Source organism: Bicyclus anynana, chromosome 27 (assembly GCF_947172395.1).
Source record: "Bicyclus anynana chromosome 27, ilBicAnyn1.1, whole genome shotgun sequence".
Lineage (NCBI taxonomy): Eukaryota > Metazoa > Arthropoda > Insecta > Lepidoptera > Nymphalidae > Bicyclus > Bicyclus anynana.
Window position 1 is genome coordinate 2,276,319 of NC_069109.1, and position 17,857 is coordinate 2,294,175.

Here is a 17,857-nt window from a genome sequence, read left to right on the forward strand (position 1 = left end):
GTGTTTGTCTGTCCCATGTCAGAAGTACTTCTGCTGGTTGGTGGTGTTCTTTGCCACCAGGGAGTGGTCTACCTGATGTTTGCGTAAGTACATTGACCCCTGTTGTAACTACATCATGTAGGTGTAATGTAAATATATGGGTTACCTTACAGGCCCAGTCATTAGATTATGCGTTGGATGTTAGGTTAGGGTTTTAATCAGCAGGAGCTCTATATAACCTTCCTGCCTGCTCTTGATGAAGGCGATCGTGTGGATTTAACCAGGTAAAAGAAAGAATTTTTATTACAAGAGTGATTGGCCAACTACACTGACTAAGAATAACTGGGCTACTCAGAAAATTACTTGGGCGATTACTAGAACTATGAGGCAGGTGTCGCCTCCTCTGTAGGGAGGGAACGTAGCCCCTCGCGGCGATCAGGCTCTATCTACCAACCTGAGTCAATAATTGGAATTCAATAATACTTCTGATAACAAAACTCTGTCTGTTAAGAATAAAAATGGCATTAGGCCACAAGACCCAATACTCTGTAGTTTATTTTCATCACCGTTAGCAATCTCACACTTTCTAGACTATTGACATAGACGCCTAGACATTGATTTAACTATTATTCTGTTGCCATTCTTGCAGGTATTGGAGGAGGTCTGTCGACGACGCCGGGCATCGTTATTGTCTCACAGTATTTTGATAAGCACAGGTAAAATGTTTAATTTTTTTCTCTTGTCAATCATTAATTAAAGCAGCATTTAGAAGAATTTACCTACTAGTTAGGAGAAAAAATAATGGTGTATTGAAATAATATAAATCGTATACCATAAAGAACCTCTGAATTTCTTCCAAAGGGCAAGTCCTAGGGATAGAAGGAGGAGACAAAACGTTCTTTTAGACTCAGATTTCAGAGGGACTTTAAGAGATGTTGGCACCAATTCTGGGGATCAATGGGGATTCTGATGTGCTTTGTATGTATAAGGAAAAAACTCTTTTCAGTGCTTAAACTATAAGCTAACGTATAAGCTAATTTTCTCAGATAACACCGTCTCTTTCAGAGCTCTGGCCAACGGGATATGTGTGAGTGGGACGGCGGCGGGTAGCTTCGTGTTCCCCATGCTGATAGAGAAATTGGTAGACACGTACGGACTGCATGGAACGGTTCTACTTTTAGGTAAGAACCGTACCACCTAAGACCTCTTGCACGTATCTCTAATGTCAGGGAGACTGAGCAGACTGCGGATTCAAACGTCACATTGACGGTCACCGTCATTTTCATCTCAGTGACTTGAAGTTCCTGCACATGCTTCATCAAGTCTGGCCAAGCCTTACTACGGTACAACAATAGAAAGAAAGAAAGAAAGAAAATATATTTATTACTACATTATGCCACACATCACAATTATTTAAGAATAATAAATACCCTGCGATATGTGGCATAACCTAGAAAAAGGTCCTAGCTCAGCATATTGCTGTATGCTCCCCATAAACAAAGAACATACAGCGCTGATTTTCAGCTACCAATACAGGCAGATTTCCAATACAGGCTGGATTGGAGTTTTGTAGATTAGTCGAACTAAAGCTCAAGGACTCATCGGCATTTTGCGACCGCCAATCTTAACTAGCAGCACTCATTATACGAGCTTTGACATCGTGGTTAATACCCAACTTATGCATGACAGTATCGCTAATAATCAGCATTTGACGGCCTCCGTGGCGCAGTGGTATGCGCGGTGGATTTACAAGACGGAGGTCCTGGGTTCGATCAATGGCTGGGCAGATTGAGATTTTCTTAATTTGTCCAGGTCTGGCTGGTGGGAGGCTTCGGCCGTGGCTAGTTACCACCCTGACGGCAAAGACGTACCGCCAAGCGATTTAGCGTTCCGGTACGATGCCGTGTAGAAACCGAAAAGGGTGTGGATTTTCATCCTCCTCCTAACAAGTTAGCCCGCTTCCATTTATTCCGTGGCATAGACTGCATCATCACTTACCATCAGGTGAGATTGTAGTCAAGGGCTAACTTGTACAGAATAAAAAAAAATTGCTGTTCCAGTCTGAAGGTTATGGTTGCCGGTGTAGTCTCAGGGCGGCACTTATACTTGTTCCTTGAATTGAATGTCCTTTTATGTTTCTACTGATAGTTTCTTATTTGTGTGGTCACAGGAGGTGGCATGCTGCACGTGTGTGTGGCAGCCACACTCTACCGACCACCGCCCACGCCACGCGCCATTACTCCTGTCACCACGACCACCACTGAAAACACCACTTTGCTGAATGACATCACTGAAGGTAAGTCATAACATGTATAAGACAAAAATTTTTTTTTAGCAATTATTTATTTTGATTTATTGTATGTAGGATTTAAGTCTAATTAGTATGTACACACGTGAATAATTACCTTAGTGAGTTAATTGTATTTCTCATATAAGCGAATTTTTTGTAATTCTTTTGAGAAAATAAAGATCTTAAACCAGAAGAAAATAAATAGCCCTACTAAACTACCTTGCGGCACACCGTTTTATAAACATATTGTTATGATTAAATATTGCTGTTTTCTATTTTAATAATTCAAATGCATAAAGTCATTTGATTTAACTCAATCATGCTACTAACACCATACTCGCATCTTTCTATTTTATGTAACAAAACAATATTATAAATGAAGTCAAATGCTTTTGTCAAATCTAGAAAAATCTTCATCACAAATACTTAAGAATTTTCATTCAATTTTAATTTTTTAAATTAACTTATAATAAATAAAAAAAAAAAAAAACTTAAGATATATGTCAACCTAGTATTTTTTTCATGTTACCGAAATATTAAGGTCTTTGTTACCAAATGTCAAAGAATTTTGATACCACACAAATAAGGAGATTACATTACAGTATAAAAAGACAGAGATATTATGTTTCTTTTCCTCTCCAGGGAAAACGGTTGTGCCAAGCAAGGACAACAAGCTACAGAATCTATTCCAAACCGAAACGGAGATGACGTTGAACCAGAAGAACGCGATGCTGTGTGACGAGAAACGAACCAATCTGCTGAGCGAGATCATACATCCGAGTCTAATCGAGGTATGCGATTTATAATAATAGAATACTTAACAGGCCAAGAGACGTCAATCATCAATTCAAAATTCAAAATTCTTTTATTTCAATTAGGCTTAGTTTACAAGCACTTTTGAAATGTCAAAATTTTATTTAATCTAATGGTGGTGATAATAGACGAAAACTTAAAATTAAAGTTACGAGGATTCCAAACGCGTTTGGTCCGAGAAGAGCCCACAACAAACTCAGCCAAGGTTTTTTTTTGTTTACCACCATTTCTTCTTTTCAAACTTATTTAAAACTAAGCACACAGTCGTTTAATACAGTTTAACACCAAGATTTTTTATCATTTATATACTTATTAACACTATAATAAGACTTTAATAACATTAGGTGCGCAATGGATAAAATAAACAAGAATTCTTGTTAAATGTTCATCATCATCGGCCATTTTTAAAGAAGAAGGAGGAAATTGGACATTTATATACAATTATATCGTTCTTTTTAAACATCAGTGTTGCTATTTTAATTAGGTACAATAAAATTTACATCGTTATCAACCCATATACGGCTCACTGCTGAGCTCGAGTCTCCTCTCAGAATGAGAGGGGTTAGGCCATTAGTCCACCACGCTGGCCCAATGCGGATTGGCAGACTTCACACACGCAGAGAATTAAGAAATTCTCTGGTATGCAGGTTTCCTCACGATGTTTTCCTTCACCGATTGAGACACGTGATATTTAATTTCTTAAAATGCACACAACTGAAAAGTTGAAGGTGCATGCCCCGAACCCACACCCTTCGGAATCGGAGGCAGAGGTCATATCCACTGGGCTATCACGGCTATAATCATCATCATCATATCAGCCGACGGACGTTCACTACAAGACATAAGCCTTTTTTAGGGACTTCCAAACATCACGATCCTACCCCCATTACCAAGTGTAACGTCGATACTCTTACTACGATCGCTAACGCTTCGAAAACTAGAAAAATGTATGGGAATGACCATAGCTGGGCACCGTCAATCAAACAGTTAACTTCGTTAATCGTTAATCCGCTACATAAAAAGTTAGCTTCGTTAAACGTTAAACGTTACATGTCGGAAGAATTAACGCAAGTTAACGTTAATCGTTAATCCGTTAATATCACTGTGTAAAATTGCATTTTTATATAGTAGCGAAAGTGAACTTATGTGAAACTGACTAATGGGTACTTAACCCTATAGTTTTGTTTTTGTTTCATTCGCTGCCGCTGGCACTTATCGTTTCATACCTTGTCTGAACCTATTTTTCGCGCCGAGGATTTACGATTAACGGACCTCTGCATATTAACGGAAGTTAACGAATCTGTTAACATTTTTTTTTTTTTATTTGGGTTAAACAGTAAACGGTAAGATTACAATTCAAAAAAAAAAATTACTGACATTAAAACTAAATCGTTAACCTACACCGTTAACCACAGATTAATTAATATTAATATACAAGAATATTAAATTACGGAGCGCGCGTAATTTTAACTTGGTACAGCCAAAATCAAATTTAAAGATGCACAGTACTGGCCCGCACAAAATGTGCATAAAAATATATAATAAATTACCGCAAAACATTAAGAAAAAGGAAAACATTAATGAGTTTTTATTAACATTAAAAAACTTTTTGCTTGAAAAAGTATATTATAAAATTAATGATTTTTTGACCGAAAAACGATAAATCCGCCTCTCTACTTATCTTATCTTATGTTATGTTAAGTTAAGTTAAGTTTTACTTTGTAGTTACAACACCCTCACAGGGTTCCATTTGTAATAATTATGAAATTTTATTTATGACATGTGGAAATGTAACTTAAATGAATAAATAAATAAATAAAGTGAAATATTGAAAGTGAAGTGACATTGCAAGATTAAGCTACTTTTACATTAGATTCTTAAATTTTTTGTGACAATTGAATTTTTTGAATTTACTTGGACGAGTATCAGAATATAAATCAACGTGGGTATAATTATCATTATAGTTTCGCATTAGCGCATACACTGGCGAACGCTTTCCAGTGTTAGTACATTTTCAAAAGTTAACTTAAAAGTTGATCAGTTAATCAAAATGTTAACTTCGTTAATTAACGATTAACGGATTAACGAGTTAATTCCCAGCTATGGGAATGACAGATCTTGATCACGTGACATGTCGATAAATGTACCTGCAACCAGCGGATCCCTGCAACTCGCTTGATGTCGTCAGTCCATTTGGTGGAGGGTGAAATTCTTTTAATAACACATAATATTGGCACTGAACAATTTAATTTCATGATTATATAATGATTTATTGCAATTGCAAAAGCACGTTGTAGAGTCAACATCTCCTGAGGATGCTCCGGTTTCGGGGTGAAACGTACGTAGAGAGTATTTTGTCGGACCTGGGTGACGTTGTCGCATGGGTTCGTCGAATTTTTGCGGATGATAGCAAAATAAATAAATCACTATATAATCATGATGAACTTCCGCAAAGTAACGCCTGCTTTTATCCAAAATTTAATTTCAATAAAATTTGTAGTGCCTAGCTTATTGTAGACCTTATGGTCAAATAGACATATTATTCAATTTCAGCAGGTGGCGCGTCCCCCCCTACCGTCACAGTACATGTCGGATTCTGAAGATTCGGAGGGGATGGACGTTCTAGGAGTTGTGGGTGAGTGCATCTTCTATAATATAAAAATGAATCGCAAAATGCGTTTGTAAGCGCATAACTCAACAACGCCTGGACCGATTGCGCCAATTCTTTTTTTAAAATGTTCGTTGAAGTTCTAGGATGGTTTTTACGGCGAGAAAAAATCGAATAATTGCCGGAAAAACCATAAAAATAGCCCTTTTCTTTTTCCAATACAAAGGTTTTCTAACTAAAACGTAGTTTTGAGCTTTATTGTAATTGTATAAAGTTCATATTAATAATAATTAGATAACGGTTTAGGGGTAGGGTAGGGTAGGGGTAGGTTTAGGGGTAGGGTAGGGGTAGAGTAGCGTAGTTCGTAGTTGAAAGTTTACATTGAGTTTCACGCGGACGAAGTCGCGGGCGTCCGTTTGAACCCCGTAGTACCTGTTCCTGTATGAATACAGGGATAAAATATAGTCTATGACACTCATAAATAACGTGGCTTTCTACTGGTAAAAGAATCTTTAAATTCGATTCAGTTTATCCAGAGATTAGCCCCTTCAAACTTCACCTCTTTTTTATATTTGTATAGACAAAGATGCTTGAAGATCATCTTCACACAATAAGTAGGGATGATGATAGTAGTAGCTTCACTTGTAACTAACTATGTAATATATCTTTACCTATGAAATTGCCTATCTGCAATACCAAATCAGGTCATTTCAAATCAAAATATGACTTTTTCAAAAGAGCAACTGTTGAGTATCTTGCCGGTATCTTCTCAGATGCCTTCCGAACCGGTGATAGAATCTTTACAAATAGTCAACTGACGTGTCAAAAGTGCTTGTAAACTGAGCCTACTTGAAATAAATGATTTTTGATTGATTTTGATTTTGAAATAATTTTTTGTTTGGCTAAGAATTCTTATTTTTAATTAATTTCATTTTAAAAACATGGAATTCTTTTACCAAAAGTAGTCATTTGTTTATTGATTTGTTGATTACATTTACATCACAGTTCAGTCTTTTTCGTTATCATGGATACGTTCATAACTCGTCTTTCCGGACCCGCTTCCCGGTCTTTGATTAGGATGAAGCACACGCTCTGAATTCTGATGACAATACATAACTAGCTAAGAAACATCATTACAAATCCAATATGGCAGCCCCTCCAAGATGGCGGACTGACTGTTTGAAATCCACCCCCGTGATATGGATATCAAATGAAAGGGTTAGCTGCCAGAATTACGATAAAAATAGTCACGTGCCTTAAATCCAATATTTGTAATTTTTAGTGCGTACTAAAATCATGTTTTTTAGTTTTTTAAACTATTTTATTATTCTTTACAAGTTAGCCCTTGTAAAATCGTCTTGCATCGTTGATCCGAAACTTTGATTCATCCGAAACTTTCGTACGCGATTGTATCCAATGTTGTCAACGTGTTGATATGGTTTCTTGTGGAAACTCTTACTGTATGTCGCTAACACCTGAAAATGTGCTACTGCGCATAGTTAAACTTACATGCTTATTATACCGGTAAACGAATAATCGCGCGGTATCATCATTATAAGACTTTTTTTATTTTAAATATTGGATAGAAGCAGGCGTTACTTTGCGGAAGTTCATCATGATTATATAATGATTTATTTATTTTGCTATCATCCGCGAAAATTCGTCGAATTCATGCGACAACGTCACCCAGGTCCGACAAAATACTCTCTACGTACGTTTCACCCCGAAACCGGAGCATCCTCAGGAGATGTTGACTCTAAACCGTGCAATTGCAAAGTGTCGTTTTCGTTTTTTTTTTTTTTTTTTTTTTTTTTTTTCTGTCTGAGTAGGTGCCGATAGCTCCCTGCGGAACCACTACGGCGTCACCGGGGGGGTTGGGCGAGCGCAGAAGCATCGCCTGATGTGACCCGAAGGCTGAAAGAAAGATAGAGGACGGAACGGCTCTCTAAGGGCGTCTCCTATGAGACTCGGACCTCGGCTTAGAAGGTCATTCTGGAGGAGGTAACCGTGACCTGAGTGAATCAGTCCGGACGCCCCCAAGATCGTGAGTTAGAAAACCCACGTCCGGGTGACGTTAGATATCGGGGACCTCGTCTTCGCCGGCGAAGACGCTGTGTAGCTTGTGATTGTGTTACCTGGGAAGCATTGTCGGTTGTTATGTCATCGTCTGGATCGTAAAGGACGTTCTTGGGACGCCTCTGCTTGCAGTTAGCGTTTAGGTTGGGAGTGTAATTGCAGGCCTCAACCACTAGTTGGTTGGGATGGATGGCAGCTCTGTCAAAATAGTTTTGAGAGAGCTGTTTCATGTACTTAGCTATTGTCGGTAATTCTAGATCTCTATGGAGGTCATTATTGCGTAAAAACCACGGCGCGCCCGTGATTTGACGCAGAAAACGATTCTGTAGGGTTTGAAGCGGCCTAAGGGTCGCTTTTGGACGGTGGGCAAACACTACACTAGCGTAGGTTAAGATCGGACGGATCGTAGTTTTATAAAGCGTTAGCTTTGAGCGGAGGGACAATTTACTTTTCTTATTTATCATAGCGTAAAGGCGGTGCATTACGTATGCGGCCTTTTTTCTCGCTTTGTTAACGTGCATGGAGAAGCTCATGCGGTTATCGAAGGTAACGCCTAGGTACTTGGCAGTACGTTGCCAGGGGATGGGTGCTCCGTAAAGGGAGACTTCTTTGAGTCTGGACTTGAGACGGGAGACCGCTTTGCCGGTGAAAAGCACGGCTGCGCTTTTCTCTGGGTTGACTTCTATACGCCAAAGGCGGAACCATTTACCTATAATGTTTACCGCCTTCTGGAGGCGGGCTCTAATGTGGACCCGGTTTACTGCCGTCGCGTACAGTGCGGTGTCGTCCGCAAACTGGGCGACGTGTACGCCCGGGTGGTCGGTGGGAATGTCGCTTGTGAAGAGCGAGTATAAAAGCGGGGTGAGCACGGAGCCCAGAGGGACTCCTGCGCGAATCTGTCTGGGTGAAGAGAGAGTGCCGTCTATACGGTACCTGAAGGTGCGGTTGGACAGAAAGCTGTGTAGCAAGCGTACCATTTTGTTTGGTACGCCGAAACGGTTTAGTTTGAATATCAAGCCTTCGTGCCAGACGCGGTCAAACGCTTTAGCTACGTCAAAGAAGAGCGCCCCGGTGGCGATGGGGTTATGAAATGTATTAAAACCGGTTAGAATGTGCTCCGTGAGGCGGTGCACTTGATGAACACATGAGTGTTTACATCGAAATCCAAACTGTTGTTTGATGAGAAGTTGCTTTTCATCGCAAATGGCTTTGAGACGATTCAAAATGATTATCTCATACACCTTGCCAATGGTGTTGAGAAGACTAATTGGGCGGTAGCTAGTCGGGAGGTCGCGGGGTTTACCCGGCTTGTGGATGCCAATGACCGTGGCTTCTTTCCATGCGTCTGGGAAGGCGCAGTGAGCTAGGAGAACATTGAAGATGTTCACCAGGAGGTTGATTATCTGGACCGGGAGAAGCTTTAGAGCTTTGTTGCTAATCGTATCAGGCCCCGGAGCCTTCTTTTTGCGCAAGCCCTTGATAACCGCAGAGACTTCCTCGCATGACGTAGGGGTAATTTCGACTCCGTCCGGGGGGCGAGATAAGATAGAAGTGAGTTCGGACTTCACTTTTTTCGCGTGTGATTTTACAAATGCCGTAGTGCTTGGAGTGCACTGGGCTTCCAGACTGTCGGCTAGGCATTCGGCCTTATCGATGTCCTCGATCGCGTTTGGGAGGCCAGGGCGTTTGAGAGGTGGGGTGGCTGCGAGGCGGTCGGCTTTGAGATATCTTGCCACGTCGTAGAAGGCTACGTGCGATGGCTCGAGCTCTCTCAGTCGGTCGTCCCATTGTCTGTCATAACGCCAGCGCAAGCGACGCTTGCACCGTCTTCCGAGAGTCCAAAGTAGACTCGCGTTTTGTCGGGTCGGTTCAGATTCGTAGCGTCTTTGCTGTGCGTTTCTATCCGTTAGTAGGGCCCGTAGGTCCGACGACAAGGGGGCCTTGCTGAAGGCAGGGACCTCCTTGGTGCAATCTTTTATTGCTTCGCGAATATGGCCATTTAGGTTCGAAGAAGCTGCGAGCGCTTCGCCTAACGTTTCTATCTCGTCAGGAATTTGATCTAGGTGCTGTGAGGCCAAGGACTTGAGACGCTCAGACAGTCTCCCGTAATTAATTATAGTTTTGGTCGGGGGGGTCGTGGAGGGCGGGGGGCCAAGCTGGAGTATAACTGGTCTGTGGTCCGAGTCCGAGGCCAGATCCGAGAACACCTCCAAAGGACTCACTTCAAGAGTGATGTTCTTTAGGAGTGCCAGATCCAGTACGCTCGGAGTTTGGTTTCGTGTGTCCGTCAGTCTCGGGTAACGTGTTGGTTTGTCGGGGGTGAGCAAAATGAAATTAGCATCGTCGCGGTCAGTCAGTCTTCTTAGGGTGTTGCCGCTAGTGTTATTATAAGCGTTGAGCCAACTTGTATGTTTAGCGTTAAAGTCACCGGCCAAAATGACGGAGTCACTTAAGGAGAGGAGTGTCTGAATGTCACTCTCTAAGAGACGTTTACCGCAGGGTTGGTAAACTGAAACCAGTGTGATCGGCGGATGGCCGGTCATACTGACCTGACATACTGAGACTTCCATGTTAGTAAGCTCGGGAGGATCAAGAGGAGTGCAGTGAAGAGCCCTTCTGTGATATATAGCTGTACCTCCCTTCCTTTGGGTGGTCCGGTCGTTTCTAATCATTAGGTAATTCCCTATTTTGGGATCGCGAAGGCTAGGTTTCAAGAAGGTCTCTTGCACCAGAAAGATGTCCGGTTTGTGGTCGCTTATCCATTCGCGGACCTCGAGTAATTTATCGGTGAGCCCGTCTGCATTGAAGAAGCCGACAGTCAGGGAATGTGGTTTTAATCTACCGTTGTGAGCCATTTAGAAAATTTTTATAGTTTTCGATCGCGCGGAGCATGATACTGTGCTCGCCTATTGCCCTTAGGGGGTCTACTTTATATTTCTCAATGAAGAGATCGTATTCTTCCATACGGAATACATCCGAGAAGGAGTGAGTCGCGTATGAAGGTTTGGACGAGGCTTGAGGGGCCGAGAGAGGGGGTTGGGCCGCAGGAGCGGCCCTCGGGGGCTGTTTGGCAACCGGAGAAGCCGGTGCCGCACTAGGAGCGTTAGGCGCTCCGTACAATGGCTTGTTCCAAGCGTTGGTGGTAGGCACCGGCGCTGGAACAAACCTGTGAGCGGGCTTTTTGGGTGCCGCCGGTTTGCGGCCCGCTGCCCTGCCCCTTCGCTTGCCTGGCTGTGGGGCCTTCCGGCATCCGCGATAGTTCGCGGGATGGCCGGCTTCGCCGCACAGCACGCAGCTTGGGGGCACTTCAGCGATCCGTTCCTTGCGGGGACAATCTATCGTGCCGTGATCTCCCAGGCACTTAACGCACCTGGGACGGGCAAAACAATTCCTTTGAGAGTGTCCATAGGTCTGGCATCTATGACATTGACCTATGCGGCCACGGTTGTTGGGCTTCTCAAAGGAGAGGCCAGAGAGGTGGCATATCGCCTTCAAGTTGTATATCCTCTTGCCCTCAGGAGAGAGCTCGAGGATCACTAGACAGAGGTCTAGCGGCTCTTTTGAGCGTGATCGGTACATTCGGTGTACCTCCTGGACGGGGAGATCCTGTTTAAGCAGGTCGGCTTTGATGAGCTCAGTATCAAGCTCCTTGGGGAGACCGCGGACTACTACGCGGAGGACTCGCTCATCGCTCAGAGCGTAAGTGTGATAGCCTATTGAGTTTGACCTCAATAAAGCTGTCAGACGCCTATGGTCACCGGATGACTCGCATTCCGCACGAATACCTAAGGTGGTAAGCTGGGCGTTTGGAATAGGGATATTGTTTTTTATTAGTATGGGGACAATTTTGTTTGCCCATGCGTCCTTGTCCCTAATAAACATTGGGGGGATCTTCTCCTTGCGAGGTTCCTCCATAGGAGAGTCCTCACTTTCGGAGTCTGAATCGGATAAGGTTTGTGACCGAGCTTGGCTCTCGGTCACAGTGACCTTGCTAGTGGTAGTGGGCTGAGCGTCGGTTTTAGTAGCCTTTCGCCGTTTTCGATTACTTACGACGACGGTGAAGCCATCGTCAACTGGAGCCGGTGAGCCCTGCGACTCTGGGATATCGCAAATGTCCATGGCGGAAGGCCTATGGACCGTGTTGGCCGGAGTGCGAGTCATAGATTCGCGGGAGGGTGGCAAAGTGCCCTTTGGGTGGGCTGAGGGCCCGGGGAGCGCGTTAGGCGCGCTAGGCCCTACGGACGGAGCCGGAATCGGTGTTGCCGGGCGACCCGAGGCCGAGACACGTGGGTCGCGGGCCGCGGATTGGCTGCCCAGCGGCGGGCGCACTACCTGAGCAGGTAGCACGTGGCGCTGGGTCACGAGTGGCGCGGGGGTTGCGGGGATAGCGGGGGACGCGGCGGCATTTCCCGGAAGGGGACTACCTGATTGTGTCGTTTTCGACCTTTGCTTCGTCTTTTATAGACAAAAAAGTAGGTGGGGCAAGAGGTGGGCGTTGCCAAGATACTCATAATATAAGGGATTTATCTCGCATCGCATTCAAACATTTTTATTAGTGGTGACTTCGATAACTCTATTTGTTCATTTAATAAGGTAATTCCTGACTTATTATGTTTTATTATTTCTAATTGTTCCAAAACGCATAGTCGTAGGCCTTTATTGCAAGTGTGTAAAATGTCATACATATGATTATCTGTCAGCTAGAGAGTATTTTGTCGGACCTGGGTGACGTTGTCGCATGGGTTCGCCGAATTTTCGCGGATGATAGCAAAATAAATAAATCATTATATAATTTTTTTATTTTATTTTACCGGCTCAGTAGGTACAGGCTACATAATACTAGTATATAAGTATACTATACTTATACCTACGTGTATAATATATTTATGTACGTAACAGGGGTTGAGTCCTTATTCGCACGAGAGTTAAAAAAGCAATACGACAAAACCCAGCGTTAGCGCTTTTATTTACGTTCTTAATTTAATTCATGGTCATTTTCCAACTTTTATTTAAAATGCAACACTGCTCGATAAACATTTTAAACGCTGTCGTGTGAACATAGCTACCTATACCTACTTGGGAATGCATTTGTTGCATTCGAACGCTTTTTTAACAAAAAAAAAACCGTTAAAAAAACTCGTGCGAATGAGGGCTAAATAATGATTTCAGGATTACCCCGGGAAGTGGTACGTTTAAGACTGCGACCTACACGGTCGTCCTCCATACTGCACTCCGTTGAGGATCTCTCTACTGACAGCACGTGTGTCTACAAAGCGAGGGGCAGACAGCTGAGTCGGTGAGTTTTATACTACAGGATCGCCGTTATCAACTCATATTGGGCTCAGTGCTGAGCTCGAGTCTCCTCAGAAATTAAACATCACGTGTCTCAAACGGTGAAGGAAAAACATCGCGAGGAAACCGGCATACCAGAGAATTTTCTTAATTCTCTGCGTGTGTGAAGTCTGCCAATCCGCATTGGGCCAGCGTGGTGGACTATTGGCCTTACCCCTCTCATTCCGAGAGGAGACTCGAGCTCAGCAGTGAGCCGAATATGGGTTGATAATGATGCATTATTTATTGGTAATCATAGATTATTTTATTAATTTACGTAATTGTTGTTAGTGTTAACTTTTGAAATACAAATTATGAAAAAAGTTTGTTTGCGCGGTTATCAAAGAGACGCGTGACTTTGCTTTTTTTAATGGATTTCACTGGCTTCAGTACGTTGCTTGTACTCACTCTGGGTACCTTACTTACCTTTCCATAATAAAAGAAAATCTTTCAGATCATTATACATCAAGCCACCGCTACCGAGTAGAATAATCCAGAGCCAGTTGACAGAACCGGCGAACAATGTGAAGAAGACAGAAGAAGTCAAAGAAGAGAACGTAGAAGAGAAAGAAGAGAAGACCGGCTGCATCGGAACGATATCGAGGTTTACTACTTGATACTTATATTTGCAAAGCTTGTTTATTACTATGGGCCTCTAACCAAGTTAAGATCAATTCTCTTTCGCAAACTTAAACATGTATGGAATGACATTTCTTATTTATTTATTACTAGCGGACCCGGTCAAGCTTCGCTTTGACTAATGTGCACTTCTTCCCTATCCCTACCCTATACTACCCTACCCCTACCCTACCCCTACCCTGATTTTCCCAAATATAATAATGTAATGTCTATATCATGACATCTTGTGGTGCTCGGTCTCTTGAGCCTTTTGAAAGTTGTACCAGGTTTCTTCATCATTAGGTTCCTTGCAAATTGATTTGGATGTTTACGAATACGCTTTTGGTATGTTCTCATTGAGTGTGCAACTTCTGTCTTTATAGTTTTAATTTTTAGTTCACGATGCAGGCGATCATTTTTGATGTACCAAGGAGCATTGGTAATCATGCGCAGTATTTTTGACTGGAACTGTTAGCGGAACCATCGTGAACTGTGCCATCTGGGTGCATTGTTTGGTATAACTAGTACATCGGGATTTCAAAGTTTTTTTTTCAAGAAAACACATGAAACAAATAGAAAAAATAAAAGAAAAACTTAATACTAATATTCATAAATTCACAAGGAACCCTTATAGTTTCGCCATGTTTAGTTTTCGAAGTGTCTTAACGTTTGTAGAAAGAGAATAGATGTCTAATTTGGCTACGTGCCCTTGTAACTTACTAAATAACTGCTTGCCGTTTATTGCATCACTAACGAAGCAAAGGATTCAAAAGTCGAATCCTGAGCGTAGCGTGGGATACAACGGGAAGAAATTAAAAAAGTTACAAACATCGATTAAAGTAGAATTTAGCACACTAAATTCGAGCTAAAGGAAGAAAGTAATTTTAATCTAATGATGAGGTGAAAAGTATTAATATCACAAAGGCAAAGTTTTGCGTATGTAAGTTTGTTTATTACTCACCCATGCCGCAACTACTCAACCGATTAGGCTTAAAAGAGATGGTCCAAAATTGTATGGAGTCCAGGATCACTCACCCTAGCGGAAATAAAAGAAGATATTTTTTTAACTATTCCGATAATACAAATCTACAAATTTACTTTAATTCTTGCAAAATAATATTCATTATCTCCCAAGAAATGCAACACTATTAATGGTGGATAGACGACCTTTTTAATGCAGTAATCGATTTGACGTTTGCTGTCAATTGTCACGTCATAGTTGCTCTATGGGCGCCATCTTGATATAACTCATAAACTTGGGTTTTTAATTAATTTATTTCTTTTTATTTAGTTAGATTTATTCACTTTAATAAATTTTAATAAAATCCTTGTATTTTTTAAAATTTTAATGATACGGGGTACAGTACAAGAGTGGTCCTGAAATGGACCATCTTCTTAAGAACGGAGACAGACTGCACGCTGTTTTTTTAAATTAGGCTAATTTTAATTTTTTTATTAGTGGAAAAATTTCATTCGTGCTAACGGGTAATATTATAAAGGATGGAATTTATTGGATTGATTGAATAATGCCTTGTCATTATTTGAAGGTGCTGGTATTGAAGGCGTTGGATTGGCTGATGCAGCGGTGGTCATCAAGCGAGACTCTGAAACAAACTGTTTTTTTTTTATTTATTATATTGCATTCATTACATAACAGATCTCTAGCCATGTTACATGTCGATGTTTTACGTTTTTAAATTTTTTTTCGCGCACTAGCAGCATGACGGTGTACATGCCGTCACGCTGCTAGTCCTTTTTTATGCTATCAGTGTATATCACAAGATTATAATAATATAAATATAGACTAAAAGCCCTTGAACAAAAATTACATGTGAAATGACCCAACGTGAATAACGCTTAGACGGCTGTTACTTTATCAGAAAATAACTCTGAGCACTAAGCCGTCATTTCTGAGCGGTACAGGTGAGTACGCGAGTGAAGAGTAAGGCTTGCGACCCTTATATTTCGACTCCTGCGCTAGAAATATATACGGCGTTTTCGGGTAAAGTATTTGTATATGTGTACAAAATGAATTGCACAAATGCCGTACAGTAATAAATGATCTATTTTGCTTCTGCAATTGTCGACAATTAAAAGTTTGTTCTGACTTCCGGCACCACCATTTAAGTATGGCATTAGATTTTCGACATTTATTTTTAATCATCTTTACTATAACAAAGCCGTACAATTATAATAGGGATGATGACAGTTTTTTAAATTGTATATAAATTAAGAGTATGCTAATAGTAAAGCAATTTTGTGAAAGTATATTCGATCATTACTCTCGGAACTACAGGGATTCAAAGGGTCAGATTTGTGGCGCTGCCGCGGATCCCTGAAAAACGCCCCATACAAAATGGTACGAACTTATGACGTCGTAGGCAATTAATGATCGTTAGATTTGTATGGGCGTTTAAAAAAAAATTACTAATATCTTTGTTGTTTCTGCGTTTATGTTTATAGTTCATATATTTAAAAAATGACACATTTAATGTAAGGAAGCTAAAACTGTATGAATTTTCATCTAATTACGATAAAAGTTTTTTAATAGATTTTGAAATTTTATACTCTTATTTATTTTGCAAATATCCAGTCAATCTTTGCTTTATATGTATAAATTAGTTAACATTGACCTTATTTACCCGAAGGTATCATAAAAATCAATATATTCAAACCTAGTCATCATCCCCATTAGTCTTAATTTATCATTTGTACCTAAGGAATTCCATTTATTCGCGTACTCACCACTGTACCGCTCAGAAATGACGGCATAGTGTTCAGAGTTATTTTCTGATATAGTAACAGCCTTCTAAGCTTTATTCACGTTGAGTTTTCACAGGTAATTTTTGTTCAAGGGATTGTAGTCTAATAGTGCATGTAAATACCACCCGTAGTCAAGGAACTCGTAGCAACTGATCGGTCGACTGGTCGCTCCACAGGTACCTCGACGTGTCACTGCTCAAGTCGTGGCGCTTCGGTTTGCTGTGCGCGTCCGTGGCGCTGATGTCCTGCGGGTCTCCGTACGCGTTGTACTATCTGCCCGCGTATACCGTCGCAGTTGGACATAGCAAGGCTGCTGCCGGTGAGATGATTGTTTTGTAAATTAGCGTACGGGTATTTTAGACCCCGTACTGCAACTGTCTTGGAGCGATACGGGGTCTTTTACATACGAAACTTTTTAAACTCTTTTTTTTGGATTAAATAACATAAATAAAAATAAACGTGTCTTATTTGCATTGTGGCTCAAAAAATTTTAGACTTCATCGTGCAAAGACCATAACATGAACTTGGTTTTATAACTGGAATGTTAAAAGGGGATGAATATTAACTTATATCCAATATGTGGTATTAACTATTAAGCATAATTTAAAATTAAGTGACGGGGTCTTTTATTCCCGTAACTCTCTAATGTTCATTTTGTTATCAGGTCACTTGGTAGCCATCAGTGCGGTGCTGGACCTATGCGGTCGCCTAGGTCTCGGCTATCTGTGCGATTTACATCTGTTCTGCAGACGAAAGGCGTATATACTGAGGTGAATTACTTTTGGCGATATCTAGACCAGCCCCCTAGCCAAAAGGCACGTCTATTCTCTTTCTACGATCGCTGACGCTTCGGAAACTAGAAAGATGTATGGGAATGACATTTGCTATCGACAGGTCACGTGATCAAGATCTGTCATTCCCATACATTTTACTAGTTTTGGAAGCGTTAGTGATCGTAGAAAGAGAATTGACGTGCCACTAGGCTAGGGGGGCTGGGCCTGTAGTCAAGTGACACGTCGATACAGCAAAAATGTATGGGGATCACGATTGCTATCGATATCGAAGTCACGTGATCAAGATCTGTCATACCCATACATTTTTCTTGTTTTCGAAGCGTTAGCGTTTGTAGAAAGAGAATCGACGAATAAAGACTATAAATATAGATAATGTATACTAATATATAAAGCTGAAGAGTTTGTTTTTTTGGTTTAACGCGCTAATCTCAGTAAGTACTGGTCCGATTTGAAAAATTCTTTCAGTGTTAGATAGCCCATTTATCGAGGAAGGCTATAGGCTATATACTATCCCTGTATTCCTACGGGAACGGGAACCACGCGGGTGAAACCGCGCGGCATCAACTTTATAAAGACCATGTTTCC

At 41.4% G+C, this 17,857-nt stretch overlaps 1 protein-coding gene across 1 annotated transcript in view; it reads left to right on the plus strand.

Moving 5' to 3' along the window:
* LOC112051241 (monocarboxylate transporter 12-like) overlaps positions 1–17,857 on the plus strand; it is a 48,018-nt gene that overhangs the window by 16,352 nt on the left and 13,809 nt on the right. The window contains exons 7-15 of the mRNA XM_052890157.1: positions 629–695; positions 1,045–1,160; positions 2,150–2,275; positions 2,912–3,060; positions 5,636–5,717; positions 12,936–13,062; positions 13,552–13,701; positions 16,655–16,797; positions 17,143–17,248. Of these exons, the coding sequence (XP_052746117.1) occupies positions 629–695; positions 1,045–1,160; positions 2,150–2,275; positions 2,912–3,060; positions 5,636–5,717; positions 12,936–13,062; positions 13,552–13,701; positions 16,655–16,797; positions 17,143–17,248 (1,066 nt within the window). The remainder of the gene's footprint in view (positions 1–628; positions 696–1,044; positions 1,161–2,149; positions 2,276–2,911; positions 3,061–5,635; positions 5,718–12,935; positions 13,063–13,551; positions 13,702–16,654; positions 16,798–17,142; positions 17,249–17,857) is intronic.